General features: G+C 50.9%; 1 protein-coding gene across 2 annotated transcripts in view; it reads right to left on the bottom strand.

The window, feature by feature from the left end:
- Positions 1 to 1,269: 1,269 nt before the first annotated feature.
- Positions 1,270 to 18,334, bottom strand: part of LOC138582361 (glycoprotein-N-acetylgalactosamine 3-beta-galactosyltransferase 1-A-like) — a 345,304-nt gene continuing 328,239 nt past the window's right edge. For both annotated transcript variants that reach the window (XM_069653618.1, XM_069653617.1), the window contains one exon: positions 1,270 to 4,527. In XM_069653618.1, the coding sequence (XP_069509719.1) occupies positions 4,288 to 4,527 (240 nt within the window). In that variant the 3' untranslated portion in view covers positions 1,270 to 4,287. The remainder of the gene's footprint in view (positions 4,528 to 18,334) is intronic.

The raw sequence follows: 18,334 nt of genomic DNA, 5'->3' as shown, positions 1-18,334 counted from the left end.
AAATATTATTTTGTCTATATGCTGTAAAGCACCCACAACGCCTGTTGGCCTGCCCCAGGCTGTTGAAATAATAATTTAGCATTGCGTCCAGCTTTCCTCTGTGTGAACAAAATCTGAATTCATTCTCCTAAAGAAAGCTGAGCTCCATTATAAAACAAGCAGTAGACTACCAAAATTAACTACTTGTATTTAATCTAGTTATAATTAGGGTAAAGGGTTGTTCCCCCTTTCACATTTGGAAGAGAAAAATGTGTTTTAGAACTACATTTTATGAGCACCCGGGGCAGGGGACGCACTAAATCAGGAGGCAGGAAACACGCGGCTGAATCTCCCGATGTTAGACTGCGTTCCAAGCCACCTGATGGCCATTTCCCCCACCCACCATCTTTCCTGCACCACCGGACGACTTTTTAAATAATCCCTCCTCCCCACTTACTTCATTGTGGCGGTAGCACTCGCAGCTACTACCGCTTCCTTTTTCCACTTTCCTCATGCATGAGGACACCATAAAAAGCGAAGAGGGGCTCCTCTTCCCTTTACATAGCAGCCATCTTTGAACAGTCTCTTCGTTCCGTGAATGGTACGCTGTGAGGCAACCCCTTTGTGGAAAGAAAATACTTAAAATTTAATTATCCCCGCCCCAACGCATGGGACGGGTGCTAATGGCGTTAAGCCCCCGTTCCAAGGACTGGAAGGGGTGGTAACATCCTGGGCCCCACATTAAACGCCCTTGCTTTGCTCGGGCCTTTAACTCTGGCCCCTACCGCCCGTTCCAACCCTTGGAATGGGTGCTTAACGCCATATGATCATCCTTCAGAGATCCCTCCCAAACACCCTGTCACCACACTGATGACATTAAGTTTTGAGCCAGTTGAATTGAACATGATGGCACCAGTACAATACGTGATGTTTCTTGGGGTGGAAGAGGGTCGGATCTTGTATTGTAACCTTTCATTTTCATTAAATACTAACCTGACTTTGAAAAAGCCAAAGTGCATGATTACCGCATTTTTTCAAAGAATATGGATTGAAAGGTTTAATGCTTTTTTGAGGATACCTTTTCACACAATTATGGTTTCGAAAAATACTTTTCATGATCACATAGCTATCTCAGGTATCTAAATATATCCTTCACATAAGTATTACTCAGTAGTTGATGACCATGTGGGGTCTCTTACCTTAAAAAAATAGGACTCACCCCCTAAATTGTAGAAACTGCACTGCTCAATTGAGAAACACCATATGTGACAAATAAAGCAAGCTGGGTAATTCAGTACAAAATAATTTATTAAATCAAGTATAGATCAAACAAATACACAAAACTAAAGATACATCTGGTCCGAAACACCCCACCCTAGCGTGCTGAGCAAGGTGAACGTGTAGCCTCCGCGAACCATGTGAAAGGGGTCAGCAATAAAAGGTGAATTTCCAATATGATATGGGAAAAAGCTACACAGCACTCGCGAGAGTGTGGAGGGAAGGCAGCTTGGAAATGGCAGAAGGCTTCCTTCCTTCAACATGTCAGAGGCAACACGCAAACTGAAAAATGAACGGGACGGACTTGGTGGAGCGCCTGGAAAAGTTAAGTCTAGGAGATAAACCTTATTTAAAGGGATTAAGTAATTAAGTAGATGCTTGACTGTCCTCCTGTTAGGCTATGTTCCATGTGCATGGAAGATGCATTCATTATCCGCACCCCAAATAATCCGGAGAGAAAGGTATAATGTGATTATGAGGAATTTTCTATGAAGAAAACGGCAATTAATCTCTTATGAAGAGTATATTTGGCAAATTTAAAAGTTAGCAATCAGGAGCAACATTTCAAAAGCAGTACATTTTAAACAAGTGTGACACACGTTTTACAATTAAACTGAAGTCGAATGAATAGACAAATTGGAAAACAGGACTGTCATGATTTAATTACCGTTATAGACGGATATTAATATTTGTTTCACTTTCTATCATTATTAAAATGGAAAAAATAGTGAATTCATCATATATAGTCATATGAGGGTTGCAGCCCAAATCATGGGATTGACCTTTTTAATAAACAAACATTATTAAAAAATAGTTTAAAACAGATGAAAATATTGAGGAGCAGTCAAAATGCTAGGAAACGTGTTCTCCATTCTGAAAATCTTCATTACCATACAGGTTTTTCATAATTACCGATGTAATGTGAAATTGTCATTATGGATACTGTAGAATGGTCCTTCACAAATGTATTATTCTCAATCACAAAACTCCTTCGAGAAGATGCGGTCTATTGGCTAAGTTACCGACTGACGAAACCCCAGCTAGGGTGCTTATCTGCACCTGGGAGAATCAAGTCATCTTCCGGTCTTCACTTCCCTTAGATGCCCACATTGGAACTTCCCCCAAAAAGTCAACCCTTAGGCACACATGTCAAAGGTCATATGTTTAAAGGATTAATCATATACTTTGCCCTATGAATGGGTCAGGGTGCAGCAGGCTGTGGAATTGAGGCAAAGCCTGTTTACTTGGTTCCAATGTTAGACATCATACTCCATTTATTGCACTAGAAAGCAGTGGGACGTCATCTCCAATCTGAAGAAAAAAGCTATGAGGCACTGGTGGCCACATTGGGTACAAGAGACAGTGCGAGAATGTGTCAGAGAGAGCAAGTTCTGGACTAGTGCAATAGTCATGATTCAGATGGACTTGCTTAGATGCTGGTTCTGTAAACAAGGAAGGAATAGCCACACCACACCAGAGGGCCTACAAATGTCTTCTAAACAGGAGGACAATGACCAGGATGAACCTGGTTTGACCAGTTTGCTGAAGATCCAATTATTAATATCCGTACACAGACTATAATACAATCAAACAACTTCCAGTAAGTCCAGGTTCACAGTAAAGTAGGGAGGTTTAGATTATCACGAGGTCTGTTTTTTCCACAAACATTTCTTCGTGGCACTAAAAGGAGAATCTGTACTGTGCAAATAAACTTGGCAGAACATTTAGTTACATCAATTAATAGAGAAAAATGACAAACTCTTATGATCAGAAGGTTGCCATTACGTGGCTGAAGCATCGCCATGTAAAAAAGAATGTATTTGGCTCTCTCAGTTTAGCCTTCATTGTAAAAAAAATACTGGTATCAGTTAGGATTGCTTTATAAGCCGACACATCTCCAGTTTGGCAGACAAACAGATGGCACGATGCACAGCGAGTGTTTAAACAACTCATCACCATTAATTTGGCACAATAAATGCTGTGAGCAAATAATCTGCAGAGTTTGTAATTGAGCCATGACTACACATCACAATGACAGCACGCCAAGGCAATGATCAGACATAACTACTTGTGATCTAGGCCACCTCAGCTTTAGCTATAATAATCTGGAACATCCGTCTAGTGGCCAGGCTAATCTGTGTGCCCTCATGTTGGTGAAGCTTAAAGCAGATGCATGGTCATTATACAGGGATATAGGAGTCGTTATCCCAATCATACCTACACATTAGGCTTAGAAGATAGATGGGCACTCATTGTAGTAACTATCACAGAATAGTGGCTGTAGTAGTATCAAGCCAAACACTGATTTTGTTGTCCTTTAGGTCTACTCCTTATGAAATATTCTTTCTCAGAGCGGTCAGGCATTCCACTCCACAAAGCTGGATCAATAAGAGTTAACATTTAACATTTTCGTCTGCACACAATGGATCGCATTGAATGCGTTTCAAAAGGGAAACAGAATTATCGTGGGGCAACAGCAGTGGGCAGGTTCAGAGTGCATTTCTTGATGTTTGTCTTGAACTAGTTTGCTCGCTTCAACAACGCCAATAATTTCTTTCAGATGCATGGAGACGGGGGTAAGAAAACGAACCACACCTTTCTCAGTTGCACAACTGTACAATACAAAAATAGACCTTTTAACTTCACGTCAAATGGCTTTTGCTACCAAGAAAAGCTCATCCGCAAGGATCACCACCATGGCAGACAAATTAGAAAACAGAATGCCTGAGCTACCAGCCCACTGTTCTGAACCGCAGTCATCATTATGGGAGAAGCTGGAACTTGTATGTATGTCTCCTTTTGTTTACGCCACTACTTCTATGTGTTACGAAACTGTGGAGTCAGCCAGAGTAGAAGTGCAGGATCATGCGAGACAGCACCTCGTGCAGTGCAAACCAAACCCAACATCTGCCTTAATCAGTTCACCACATAAAAAGGCCACACCGGCCATCTTGCAAAGCTGTCTTCCCTACTCGCTGATATCGAGACCCGCCACCCAAATAGAACACATCCCTTGGTTAGACGGCTCATTTAAAGTTTCTCGGCTTTGTCTTCTGAAAGAGTGGAGTTGGAGGCACTTGGCTTTCGGTGGTCCACCATCTTCTGGCGAGTGTGCGCTGGGAGCTTCTCTACGTTCTCGGGGAGCGCTGGCTGGTAACGGTATTGGTATCCATAGGCCCGGAGATGATAGGTCATGTACTCCAATTGATACATCAGTTCGGGATGGACATAATGGAAGGAGATCGCCAAGTCTGAGCAGCACTGGGGGCCCTATGAAGAGAGAGATTCACACCAGTTAGTCTCATCAATCAAGTGGCCGCCAGACAGAAGCACAACGATAATAAAAGATGGCAAACACCTTGACAATGCTCAATAAACTTGCAAAAAGACTGATTTACCTTGTAACTAAACCTACCCACATCAAAACAGCAGCTATTAAAATATAGGCTTCATTAACTACACTTTCTGGCACTCTGCACTGACTAAGCTTCCTGTCCAGCCACCACTGGAGTTCTTGTGCAGCCTCTCACCAGCATGGCTTCATGCACAACTTTCACTAGCTAGGTGACCTGTTCAGTCGTCTCTAGGTGGGATTTCTAGCCAGGCCTCACTAGTGCGGCTTTATGTGCATCTTTCCCCAGCAAGGCTTCCGCTGTAGCGTTCACTAGCCAGGGTCCTGTGCAGCCTCCACTACCTGTATGGTGTACCTAATAGTTAACTTGGCCGCCTGTACAGTCTTTGCTAGCCAGGATCCCATGTAGAATTCACTAGCTAGGCTTTAAGTACAACATCCGCTTGCTAGGCTTCATGTGTAGCATTCACTAGCCAGGCCTCCTGTCCAGGCTTCACTAGATACTCTTCACATGCAGACGTCCCCAGCAGATGTGTTGCACAGAATGGACTGATTGGGCTTCGTGTACAGCATTCAACAGTGAGGCTTCGTGTGTATTTTTCAACAGCTAGTCTTTGAGTGAAGTACTTAGCAAGGCTTCAGGTGCAGTATTCAACCAGCCAGGCTTTATGTGTAGTTTTCAATAGCTTGGTTTTAGGTGTAGTATTCAGTAGCTAGGCTAGAGGCATAGTAGTATTCTCTTGACGGACACCTCGCACAGCATTCACTATCTGGACTTCGTGTGCAGTCACCGTCTAGGCTTCGTGTGCAGTCTCTGCTAACTGGCCCAGTATACTCAACGCCACAGTGGGGATTGCAAAACTGATTACCCAGCTACAAACACATTTTCCACAAGCATTGGCAAAGCTAATACGTCTGGCATTTGCACGTGTCTAATCCATTTTGAATTTAAAGGCAAGCATGCAGTAAATACAGATAAATACATTCATGGTGATTAAGTTACTCGAGTTCGTGGCTCTACCTACTCCACAACTGGTTGGTAACGCCTGCTCCAGTAGCAGGATGGGACGGAAAACTGCTATACAAATACTGCATTAAAGCAGCAATAGAATTTAGAATAAAGACTCCTGATAAGTGAACCATCCAGGTACAGTTGCTCCCCTATTATAAAAAATAAAAATACATGTCCCACCGTCAAATCGCCAATTAAACAGTTGTTATGACGAGCACAGACAAAAATAGCACTGCCATACGTACATGGGGATAGCGAGGTGGGAGATGTGAAGGAGGCAAAGTAGCCATGGACTAGCATGAAGGACATTTGTGTTAGATTAGACAGCTACATGTTTTATGGAGAGATGCAGCATATAACAAGATATTCCGGACAAAAAGACAACACAACACTTTGTGGATGAAATGGGCACCACGCCAGGGAGGAGAGATCTGGGCAATGGTGCTTGCAGAAGGATGTGGGCTAGTCCAGGCGGCCGCCCAGAGAGGGCCCAGATATGGGCGCATGCCTCTGAAATGCTACATGCTGCCTTAGATCTGGTGGAATGTGCATGAAATCTACCAGGAACAGGAAGACCATGCAGGACATGATCCATCTTGCAACAGTGGCCATGGCTGCCTTGAGTCCAAGCAAAGTATCAGTGCTGAAGGGATTATTTAACCTGCGAAAAGGTTGAGCCCTGCCCAAGTAGAACTTGAACAGCCTGACCACACCCAAATTACGGAGAGCCTCCTCAGCCAGAGAACCATGAGGCAGGGGGGGGGGGTGAGGAAGGCAAATCAGCCACTTTAGATGAAAATGAGAGATGGATAGGAAAGAAGAAGTGAATTGTCCTAGGAATGACTGACAGCATGTAAGGTCCCTTGTGTGAAAGTGCCTGCATCTAGCTCACCCGCCAGGAAGATGTGACTGCTACTAGAAAGGCAGTCCTCAAGGACGTTATAGGCTCAAAGGCTCAAAAGGTTTTTCCATTTCAGAATCCAAAACCGAATTGAAGTCCCCCCCCCTTAGGTGAAAGTTGCTAAATATTCTTGTTGTGACTTATAGTGTATGTGGCTGTATGGTTGTAGTGAGAGGCCTATTGGAATGTTATGATGTAACTTGGGAGACCTGGGGGTTCCGAGAAAGTCGGTTGGGGACTTGCAGTTAAGACGGGATCAGAGATGATGCGTGTAACCTTATCTCCCACCTTCAACCTGCTATGCTGTAACTATGAAGAATAAATTATCCTGTTTCTTTTCTACTCACCTGGGTCACTCTGTTCATCCTGCTCCTTGTCCACTTACCTGACTCAGATATTTCATTTGGTGATGAGGATTCCTTAAAAAGTGCCCAGAAGAGAGGGAGAGTGAAGGACAGCAAAGAGTGAAGCAAAGTGATCCCCGATTATACCTGTCCTGCCTATGGAGGTGTGCAGATCTTTGCAGGCTGGAGAATCCCAAGATAGAGTCAGGTTGCCATGAAGTAAGATGGCAGAGGCATCTGGAGAGTTTGGGAGTCGAGAAGTGCATCCAGAGAAGTGGTAGTCCTGGAGCTTGGAGGAAGTGCTGCGCAGAAATACTGGTTGCACTGCAGTACAGTATTATGAGCAGCCAGGCAAATGAAAGTGATGAGGTTCAGGCGGTGACCATTAAGGAGAATTATGGGACCTGTAGTCCGTTTTGCCCGCAATGTGTGCCACGTCAGTTAAAAAGAGAGCAGAGGCCCTCTAAGGACAGGTTTGAGGTGCTTTGGTTGGGCGGGGGACGGGGGTGACGCGTGCTCAATTAAGCCCCTGTGTTGGTCTAGAACGTGAAACGGAAATTAAATTTATTCCGATTGCTGTAACAAAGTTTTCTTCAAACCACCCTGATCGCGGTCATCGGAATGAGAAGCGCCCATTTGCTTTAAAGGTACTTTAATACAAGTGATTCTGGACAGCACCATTGGTAAGAGGCGGCGTTGAGCTTACCGAATGCGACGCTGGGTGAAGAGTCTTAAAGAACTCTGCCGGCATCTAGTACACACTTGAGTGTACGCGGCAGTGCTCGTCACATAGGAAAGCCATTTTGTATAGTTATCTTGCCGACAATGCCAGTGATTGGTTGCATTTCCGGTGCTTCAATTGAAAGCTTCGCGGCGGCCCCGAGAAAGAAAAGGCGCTTTGCCAGTATTGCTCGATTTAGCCTATTTGCAGCCAAGCGTAGCGCCGACACCCTCAGTGGGGTGGCTCGGTGGCAGCCCATGTTGCTCCCAATGCCCCCCCCGACCTCCACCTGCTCTCATTCCACATTCAGACTCTCACTCCTGCCCAGCTACCCTCCTCCCAAAGCAACCCAACCCCCATCCACCCAAAGGATAGGCAGAGACCAGTAGGATGAGTGGGAGAAAAAATTGCCACAGCAAACTTTATTACACAAAGTCAGGAGTTAGCTTACAGGTGTTCCGTTCAATGCTCAGGATTTTCTGCACTGAGAGCAAGCAACTTTCCCCCCTCGCCCCTTCGGGTCCTTGGGGGACCAGACGCGGGCGCCCAGTCCCTTCCTCAGCAGTCCCCCTCTACCCTTTGGCCATTTCTTTATTTTGCAATTTTTCTTTTCATTTTCTTTCCCCAACGCTATTTAAGTGCAATTTTATTCCGTGCTTTACTTTCTTTCCATTCTCCATTTCCGCTTAGGCTCCTTCTAAAGGATGGGTTCCGGTCTCCTTTTCTCCTTTTTGCTCCCTTTCCCCTGTATTCCCTCTTCCCGTTTCTCCGGGTTGGCTTATTGATCATAGTTAACTTTCTCTCCCCAAACAGGTCTTCCTCCAGCCCATCCTGCCAGGGAGCCCCTCTCCCCCCTTCAGCCAAGACCCCAATCAGCCCTAGCTGTCCCCGCCGCCTTAGTTGTCCCATCCCCTCCGGCCCCCATCTCGCCCTCCTGTTCTAGAGAGCCCCATCCATGAAGCGCTACCTATCCCCCAGAGCCCAGCATCCTTCTTATCCCCATCCTCTTCCCCTGCCTTTCGCTAAGGAGGGGTCCAGCCCAACTAACCCCCCTGCTCCTCCTGGCCCCTACCCCCCGCACTCCAAGGCCCCCCCCAAGTTTCTTTTGATCTCCTTAAGCTGCCAATCACAAAGGGCCCCCTTCTCTTGAGCCCCCCCCTATCATCCCCCAATCTCCCAGGGGCCCCCCTTCCCCTCGTTACCAACGTACTTGCCGGAACCCCGTTTCCAGTGCAAACTTTTCAATTCACCCCCCCCCCCCTTGCTGACTTCATTGTTGCTTTCCAATTTTCAGTTTCCAACGATGCACTTCCCATTTCCCCCACCCACTTTTGGAGTTGGAAAGGTCTTCCAAGCCCCCTAACCCTCCCCATTAACGTGGGCCTCCCCTGAGTCTAATACTCCTGGGCGCCATTCTTAATAAACTGATGGCTGTGCAGTTCCCCTTGTGGTATCCGCCAGTACTTTCTAACGGGAACACCAGGTAACATCCGCTGGGCTTGTCTGCCAGAGACCAGTCGCTGCGACCGGTGTCACCGCCACGACTCACAGCGGGCCACCGGCCGCAGTGAGTTCCCCCTCATGCACCTGGTCACCTTAGATCAGGAATCCCCAGTTAAGCTCCTAACACGCACCTTTCACCACATTCATTCGGTCTGCAACAGGCACGCAGGCCCTCCGGCTACCACCGGTGGCGTGATGACTTGTGTCGCGGCCTTCCCAGCTGGAGCTCCTCCTGACTGTTTGCTGCTTGCCACGGGCTCCATTGCAGGAGGGCCAACTGACCTGGCAGCGGCGTGCCGAATGAGGTCTTCCCTTGACCGTTCCGTAACCGGAGGCCCCCCCCACCAAGATTAGGGGGGAGCGTTTCAGGCCCCTAAAGGCTTCCCTCGTTTGCCAAAGCCCAAATAGACACTCACCCCTGCCCCCCCCCCCCGCAGCAGTTCATTTGCAGCCCATCCCCTGCAGAGCATCCTTTAGGTTGTACACCATCACCCTTACCCCCACTTCGGATAAGTGAACTTTGTCCTCCCCAAAGCAACCCGGAGTTTTCAAACTAATCAAAGCATGCTTGACCCATCCAAAGCCCCTGCTGATTAGGAATTTCCCCAGTTTAACATTCAGTTTTCGCCTGGATTCCTCAATGCCTCCCTGGGAATGTGCCTCCCTCCAAGTCTGCCTGGGTATGATCTCTGACCACGCCACTGTCGTGCCCCGGAAACTGTTCCCAATTTGGGTGAGCCCGGCCCTCATCCCCGCCAATAACCCCCTTCTCCCCATGGCCACCAGGTCGTTTCCCCCCAGGTGGATCACTATTATGTCAGGACGGCCGTATCGCCCTCTGCAATCATCTAGCACCCCCCACAATTCGTCCCATCTCATCCCTCCTCTGGATACCCAGTACATTTGAGTCCGCACGAAACCCATAAGCATATCATTGTATTCCTTCTCCACACCCCTTGCTGCCCGCGCCACAAATGGGTGGCCGATGACCCACACCGACTTGCGACCTGTGGAGAGATAATGTTGCGGGTTGGTGAATTGTCGCGTCCTTGCGCCGCACCCGGCTTACCTGCCCCCCCCCTTCCTCCCCCTGTGCTGCCAGTCCTACAAGCCTTCAGGCCTTATGTAGAGTTTGTACTTGTCCGATTGCCACCTCCCAATCCTCTTTATGCTCACCTCCCCCAGTCCTTCCTGGAATGCTGTTGTGGCCGCCCCTATTCGGAAAGAGTGAGGCGTGTAGTGCCCGTTGATGCCTCTAATGCCTGCCAGGGCCGAAGCCATTACCTTCCTGAATTGGAATTGAGTGAGGGGGGAGCCCTCCTCGTGTATGAACAAGTAGCCCGGGCCCCCTTTTCTAGCCCTCAAGAATGCACCCATGGACATGACAGGGCAGTGTTCTTCCACCCCCAAACACCCCAGCACCAGGTTTCTTCCAACGCCCCGCTGGTCAGTTTTTGAGCTCCTTATCTTCACCCTCAGTTCTCCCTCCGAGATGCTTATATCGCTCCCCCGCAAAGCCTTGAATTCCCGATCGTGCTTTGAGCGGGCGATCAATTCACTGGGGCGTAGGGCACCAAAGAAGGCTAAAGTGAAGCAAGCTCTGAAGAGAGTGCACTCATACTGGGAGTAGCATATTAGGTTGACACGGGTGAGCATTTGCTTCAACAGTTCGAAATGGATAGGGCGTTTATCATCCCTCCTGGGGGGTTCCTCCCTGTCCCAGCCTCTCAAAGCCGCCCTGACTAGGAAGCCCTTGGTTGGGTCGCTGCCACCCGCCAGCTGGCTATGGAAGGCGATAGCGCATAAATGCCCAGAGAGCCAAGATTTGGACTTGTGGTGCTTCCTGGCCCATAGTATGAATTGTTGAACCTTGGCTTCCCCGAGGCCATTGTCCCAGTCCCCCGTGATCTTCAAAAAGGTCTCAAAACCCCTGTTGTATCTCTCCCTTGACCCCCCCGAGAGTGCCCTGGCTGCTAATGCCCTCATACCCGTTTCCAGGTCACTAGGCTCCACCACTCGCTGTTGAACGGTACCATGTCCTTGTTCGCCTCTGGATGTGCTTTCCGGAATCGACCCATCTGTGAACGAGAAAGTGCATCCGCAGCAATGTTAAGGACACCAGGGATGTGGCGTGCCCCCAATTCTGTGTTAATCCTCAGCCCTATGCTCACCAGGTGGCGCAGCAGGCTCAGGGTGGCCGGGCAATGGGCCACCTGAGTATTTATACCCACCACCACCGCCATGTTGTCCGACCATATAGTTAGGCGCTTGTTGGCTAATTCACCCGGCCAGAGATGCAGGGCCACTATAATAGGAAATAGTTCCAGTACATTGATGTTTCTGCACCAACCCTTCTTGCCCCAAGCGCTCGGCCAATCCGCCCTACACCATTGAGCCCCCAGAATCACCCCAAACCCGTGTCTGCCGCTTGCGTCCGTGAATAGCTGGAGCTCGTTGCATGAAACCCAAGGGGTCCTCCACAAGCGCACCCCATTAAAATCAGCCAGGAAACCCTTCCACATGCGCAAATCGTCCTTTATCCCCGCGCCCAGGCGTATCCTGTGCCAAACTTTGGAGCCCCGGCCTGCCGCTGCTGTTAGGCGCCTAGCGAACACCCGCCCTGAAGGGATAACCCTCCCTGCAAAATTGAACCTACCAATCAGAGACTGGATATCCTTCAAAGAGACCCTGTGGCTGCTCAACACTGTGTCTATGTGGGCAATGCATTCAGCTACCTTCCCCTGAGGCAGCCTGCATAGCCCTTCCATGGTGTCGATCTCTATGCCCAGCTAGGTCAAGCAGGTGCAGGGGCCTTCCGTCTTTCCTGCGGCCAACGGAACCCCTAATTCTGTGGCTAAACCGATGAATCTGTTTAATAAGGAGCTGCAAATGTCTGAGCCCCGTTCCCCAATGAACAAGAAATCGTCCAAATAATGGGTTTTGACACCCCTGTTCTCCAACACGTGTACTGCCCATTCCAGGAATGTGCTGAATGTTTCGAAGTAGGCACAGGATATGCTGCATCCCATCGGCATGCATTTGTCCACATAAATACCACCCTCGAACTGGAACCTCAACAGGTGAAAACTATCTGGGTGGACCGGGAGCAATCTAAATGCCGCCTCAATGTCCACTTTGGCCAGCAGAGCGCCTCTCCCCAACCTCCTGGCCCCTTCTACAGCTGGGTCAAAGGACGCATAAGTCACTGCGCATACCTTTTCGTCCAGCCAATCATTCACAGAGTTGCCCTTGGGGTGCGATAAGTTGTGTATTAGGCGGTATTTGCCTCGCTCTTTCTTAGGCACCACACCCAGGGGTGACACTATAAGGTTGTCCAGGGGGGGAGCGCGTACGGGCCTGCCACCCTGCCCAAACCTAGCTCTTTCATTATCTTGTCCCGTACCACCTCAGGGTGAGCCTTGGCTGACTGAGTTTTCTGCTGAGCGTGGCATCAGTGGCCCTTCATACGGAATTGCAAAACCCCCAGTGAAACCCTTTAATAAGATGTCCCTCTCCCTTACTGCGGGGTAGCGGGATAACCAGAGCAGGAGTTTGGGTAGTACAATGGGTGATGGCCCCTTTTGGGCGAGGTCCCCCCATTCTGGCCAATGTATGCCGTTGCCCCCCCCCTAAGAGGTGCCCACCACCCAATGACGGGTTCCTCCCCAGACCTCTGCCCCTTGCCGTGTGGCCGCCAACCCATATCATGCCCCTCCCTTGACGGTTATTACCATTGTACCGAGGCCCCCATGTGCCGGTGCTCGGGTAAGCGGTGAGCTCCCGTAAATTACACGAAACACGAGCTGTGATACCTTAAAAAGAGATACATTTATTAGCGTACACAATTGGCATGAACAGGTGGATCACATGCAGTCTTGTGGCTGCTCAAGTAGTTACATGTTGGGCACCCCTCCCTCTTTGTGCGGCCAGGTATTCGGGGCAGGTCCCAATGACCTGCAAAATTTTTCCGCGTGTGCCATGCTGCCACAAGTCGAACACTCGTGCCTAAAACGGCAATTGGGCAACCAATTGCAGTGCCCTTCATTAAAATTTCTGCACGGGTGGGGGGGGTGCGCCGGGCCCTGCGTGACCGCACCCCCCCTTCCGCCTCTGAAGCTCCCTGGCTGTAGGTTCTGCATCCCCCGCCCCCCACCATTCCCTGCGGGGGACTCCGCCTGTGGAAATTCCTTACGCTCAATCCTTGGTGTGGCTGGCAGCGCCTGCTGAACTGTGCGCGCGATATCCAAGGCTTGCCCTGGAATGCTGGGACCCCTTGTGATCAAGCTGTCTGCCGAAACCGGCCTCGGATCCAACCAGTCCTCCACCAGTTTGTGCTCCCATTTCAGCTTGGGGTCAATCTCCATTCTTTTCCTAAACCTCTGGTCCCTCAAAAGCCATGCTGTACCTCCCCACTTCCTGTACTCCTCAATTACGCACTGGCTATAATTGTAAAGCGCTGGCCCTTGCTCGGGTTTGGATTGTACTATGATTTGCGCCAAGATTCTGAAACCCGCCACCCAATTTTGCAAATTCTCCTCGGGACTTACCCTCTTCCTCGTCTTCACCACCTCTCTGTTCCCACTAGCCTGCAGGGTGTCATAACCTTTTGTTTCGTGTTCTAAAAGTGAAAAGGTGTCTATGAACCTTCCTTTCGCAATCTCCTTCTGCACGCAGTCAGGTATGTGCCAACATAGATAGTTGTTCTCCGTGATTGCCGGGAGCCCTTCGGCTGCTCTACCTGTAGGGGAGGTGAGCCCTACTGGGTGCTCGCATTTCGCTGGCCCCCCTGACCTGTTCCCTTCGCCCCCCGCAGCCCCTGCGCCAACGTTTTTGGCTGTGGTTTTCTCCCCGGCTGCCCAAACCCTGCTGGGGCCTGATGCCCCTTCCTCCCTGGTTGTCTCCTTCCCCTGTGCCCTGGCATTCCCCCCGCGCAACACATCCATTATAATGTCCATTTTTGCCCCCCAGTCCAACTCACCCTCAAAGGAGCGTCCCCTTGCCAGAGGAGCCCCAAACCGCCTGCTAGGCCCAGCATCTTCCTGAACCCCGCAAATAGGTACGGGAAGCCCCGCTCTGAGGCGATGACCTGCCGGTGATATTGACGCCTCCCTGTCTCTTCCTTCCGCCACTAAGGCAGTCAGTGCGGCCAAGTCTTCCTCCAGTTCCTTCTTGGTCTTTCTACCCCTGGGGCACCCGCTCATTTTGGCTTGTCTCTTGCGTGAGCTTATTGACTCCCCCAATCCAGATGAAGACAGAGTCAGAGCTGTTATTAGGGGACGGGGAGATGCTTGCTTGCGTGGTAATCGTGTCGCCGGACGACTGGGGGGGGCCCCCATCTTGATCATCGCCGCTTCCCACCCTACAGATTTTGCAAGCACTGAGAATGTGGCCCAAGCCTCGGCGTTCATGGTCTGTCCCTGTGCTGGCGAAAGGGCTGTCTCCACCTCGACTGTCCCTTCGTCAAGTTGCGTGTCTGCGATTATCTCCATATCATGGACGCCTTGTGAGTGGAACATGCCGACCCTGTAGAAAATATAAAGTTGTCACATCGAGACGGAAGAATGAGAAACTACCGCCCACCCTACCCCGCCTCTCCCGTGGCTGCTTCCGTTGCCTGCCGTGAATGCTTTGCGGCCCCATTACTTTTGGTTCCACGACCGACCCTTTTTAACTGCGATTGGCCTGGTTCAAGAACCCTCCTCCGCACTGTGTTTCCTGTGGGGTGGAAGAAATTGCAATGAGCTATGGGAAAGTCAACCGTTACCTTGCCCCTTTGAAAATCGTGCCCTGTTGGTGAGCTCACCCTTCACTACCCGTTGCCCGCCATTCTGCCTCTGGCTGCCCAAAACTAAGCAGGCCCACCCATCTACCTAGTGTACCCCCCCCCACGTCAAGTCACCTTTCCGACCCCGTTTGCCCATGGCCCATACATCTCTCCCAATGGTGTGCTGCTTTTGCTCTGCAACCGCACCTGAAACCTGCGATCGCTCACACCCGCCGCCTGGTAACGTTACACCCCTGGCCCGGCGGATATGCTGTATTCCATAACTGCCGCTACCATGAGCCCCACGCCCCGGAGCTGGCCCGAATCATGAGCCCCTTTTGTGCCAAAGCTGCGCCGCTGCATGTGCCCCCCCCCGCGCGCCCTCTAGCAGTAGGTAAGCAAACGCCCAGCACCGAGGGGGGGGGCATGGACCGCCCCACCTGCGATCTCCCCATGCCATGAGAGCGTACATGGTGGTGCTCGCCACCAAACCAAAGATGGGAAGCACCTCGCACACTCCTTGACCCAAACCCCTTCGCACAACCCCGACTTCTTGTCCCTCCAATCTCCCGCCCCTGCTGCGGGGCGCACCGTTCCCGACTCCCTCAACCACAACGCGGTCAGCCGCATCCCGGCACGCGGCGACCAACGAGCGGCACCCCTTGCGGCCGCACAAGCCCCAGCAGACAGAGCACACTCAACGCCCCTCCCCAACCCAGCCATCCCCAGTCGCGCACCTCGAGCACTGGACATGAAAAGTTCCCAGGCTGCACCCCCCCTGCCCCCGCTCGCATCGTGTGCCATCGCGCCCAACCCCCCGACTGTAATGCCCAAAGCACTGCCCAGAACGAGCCCAACACCTTCCCAGACCGCCACCACCCCCGTTACCCCCATGCCATCCATCCTTAGGCGATCTTCGCCCTGTACCAAACCAATGGCAGCAGCCTCTCTACCCTCTCTGTGTCCGGCCGCCAGCCCCCGCTCCCCATTCCCCGTGCGGCCCCTCCGCCGCACCCCTCTAGCCAATGCCCACCCCTTTCGCAACCGCCGCCATTGCCCACGCGGCGACCCACCAGACCCTCTGGTGCCCCTTAACCCAGGATCCTCGTCAAGCCGCCAGCCCCCACCCCCCAATCCCTGTGAGGCCCCTGGGCCGCACCCCTCACTCAAGTCAATGCCCCCCACTTTCGCAACCGCCGCCATTTTCCACGCGGCGACCCACCGGACCCTCTGGTGCCCCTTCGTTGCCCATAACCCTGGATGATCGTGCTCCCACCCGCCCAAAAAAAAAAAACCCTGCTGCCCCTGCAGTGCTCCATGGCCGGCCCTCCTCCCTACGCACCAGCCATTAGCCGGAGTCCGCCAAATGGCCGCCACGCACGGACTGTCCCGCAACCCCAAGTGACCCACGGCCTGTCCCGCCTGATACATATGGACCCCCCCAAGCAATCCCGGCAACCTTGGGCCTTTCGGGCCAGCAAAGCAAGGCCACCTCAAAACGATGCCAGCAAACTCAGGCTTATCTCGAGCGTCACGTTGCGCCCAACAGCCCTGCACCACCCCGGGGCTGCCCGTCTACCGCCCCATATTTCCCAAACCCATTCGGCCATGAATTGTTGGTGCAGCATTCCCCCCTGCTCCAATGCCACGACTCCAAAGCCTTACCCCAATTGCGATTCAGAAGCCTAGGCCCGTACTGTCCGGAGCTAACTACTCCTTCCTTCCAAACGGGTGGCTGACACGCCTTTACAATACCCTGACGCATTGAAACAATTCCCTTATTAACATCCTATACTATGCATGATTCTCGTACCTTGCCCACATGCCCCTACTCTTTGCCCTAATTCCTGACCCCCACCTCCCTTTGCCCGGCGAAAGAGAGCACCAACCATGGATTTTCGGCAAGAACGCCCCCCGGCCAAGCCTTGCCAGGCATCGCATTCTGAGCAGTAACATGCCGTCTCCCGATGTCGCAACATCCATGCCACCGCGTGGTCCCAACTGCTAACCCGCCAAAACCATGCCATTCATCAATTCAACGCAAAAAACTTGCGCATTTTAATACACTTCCTATCCAAGAATGCCAGAAGCACAACTCTCGAGCATTTAAATACACATCATTTCCACGAATGGCAAAAGCAAAATCTTGTGCCTTAAATACACATTTCCCCGAATGCCAAAACAAAACTCTTGCGCATTTAAATCCACATCATTTGGGCGACTGTAGCCCTTGTGCCCACCCAGGCCTCCGTTTCCACCTCTGCCGTTAGCTTTCCCCTTCATTACCACGCGCCTCCCCCGACCCCTTACGCAGTTGACCTCCTGTAATCCGCATGCTGCGACATGCCAAATGATCCCCACGTGGCAAACCGACGAAGCCCCCAAAAACAAAACAATTCCCCCTGTTGATCAATACATTAACGGACAACTGGAAAGCGGCTACCTTGCTGCCACGCTACCGACATGCATCAAAATAATGTCCCCCCTTTACCTTTGAGCGATCCCACTGTTACCACCCCCCCCTGCGTGCTTGCTGCACTTCCGGCCTAGTCCCCCTGCAGCTACCGCCCCCGTGCACCCATCCGCAACTGGCATCCCCCGACTACAAAACACCCCACCCACAAAATTATTTACCTCCTCACTTCTTCCTGGAACCGGACACTCCTTCACTGGAACCCGACCTACTCGACCAGGACCACTTCCTTCCTCAACTGGGCACGAACAACGTTGGCGAGGAGCCGACAAGGAGAGACCCCGCGACCCTTGTCCAGGTGTATATATGGCGCGAATGGGCGCGCGGGAGATGACGTCACCCACCCCTCCAAGGAGGGGACATGCTTGTCCCACGCCCCCCCCTTTCCATGCGACTCCTCCCACCACCGTGCCTCGTGAGGCAGTCGGTACTAAGGGGGGCCCCCGCCGAGGGGCCCTCCTTCGTAGGGCGCGGGAGCCCGTCGGTTGACTGACTTTTTACATGTCACGTTTCTTTTTAATGGGGACACACATGCACCGCTGTGGAAAACTGTTAGTGCGCGGTTTTAGCAAAGCTGCAGTTTTAGTTTTCATGCGATTTGGAGTTTTGTATTTCACACCATGTTTCTTAAGTGAGCTGTATAGAAATAATGCTGCATTTTAACTGTTACAATGGGAGTCGTGCCAAATGTTTTATAAATGCAATTTTGTGCCAAGTTGAATGAAAGTGTATTTTGTGCAAATTAAATTTTAATCGGAATGCAATATGATATTGCCATTTATTTTATGGAGAAGGCGTGCACAAAATTGGGAAATGTAATGTATTTACACAGAATGTAGTGTTGTATTTATATTGAAGTTTGGGATATTGAATTTTAGGATATTTAGGGATATATTTGGAGTACACAGACCAGTGCCTGATCATCACTGCTCTGCCCAGTGCTGCATTTCATCCCAAAGTCACTCATGATTGTGTTTTAAGTGGATGAGTGCAAAGTTTAAGTGCAG

Source organism: Ambystoma mexicanum, chromosome 3q, assembly GCF_040938575.1.
Source record: "Ambystoma mexicanum isolate Mex_15411 chromosome 3q, UKY_AmexF1_1, whole genome shotgun sequence".
NCBI classification, from domain to species: domain Eukaryota; kingdom Metazoa; phylum Chordata; class Amphibia; order Caudata; family Ambystomatidae; genus Ambystoma; species Ambystoma mexicanum.
The sequence above is the reverse complement of the archived record's forward strand: the minus strand, read 5'-3'. Positions and strand labels throughout refer to the sequence as shown.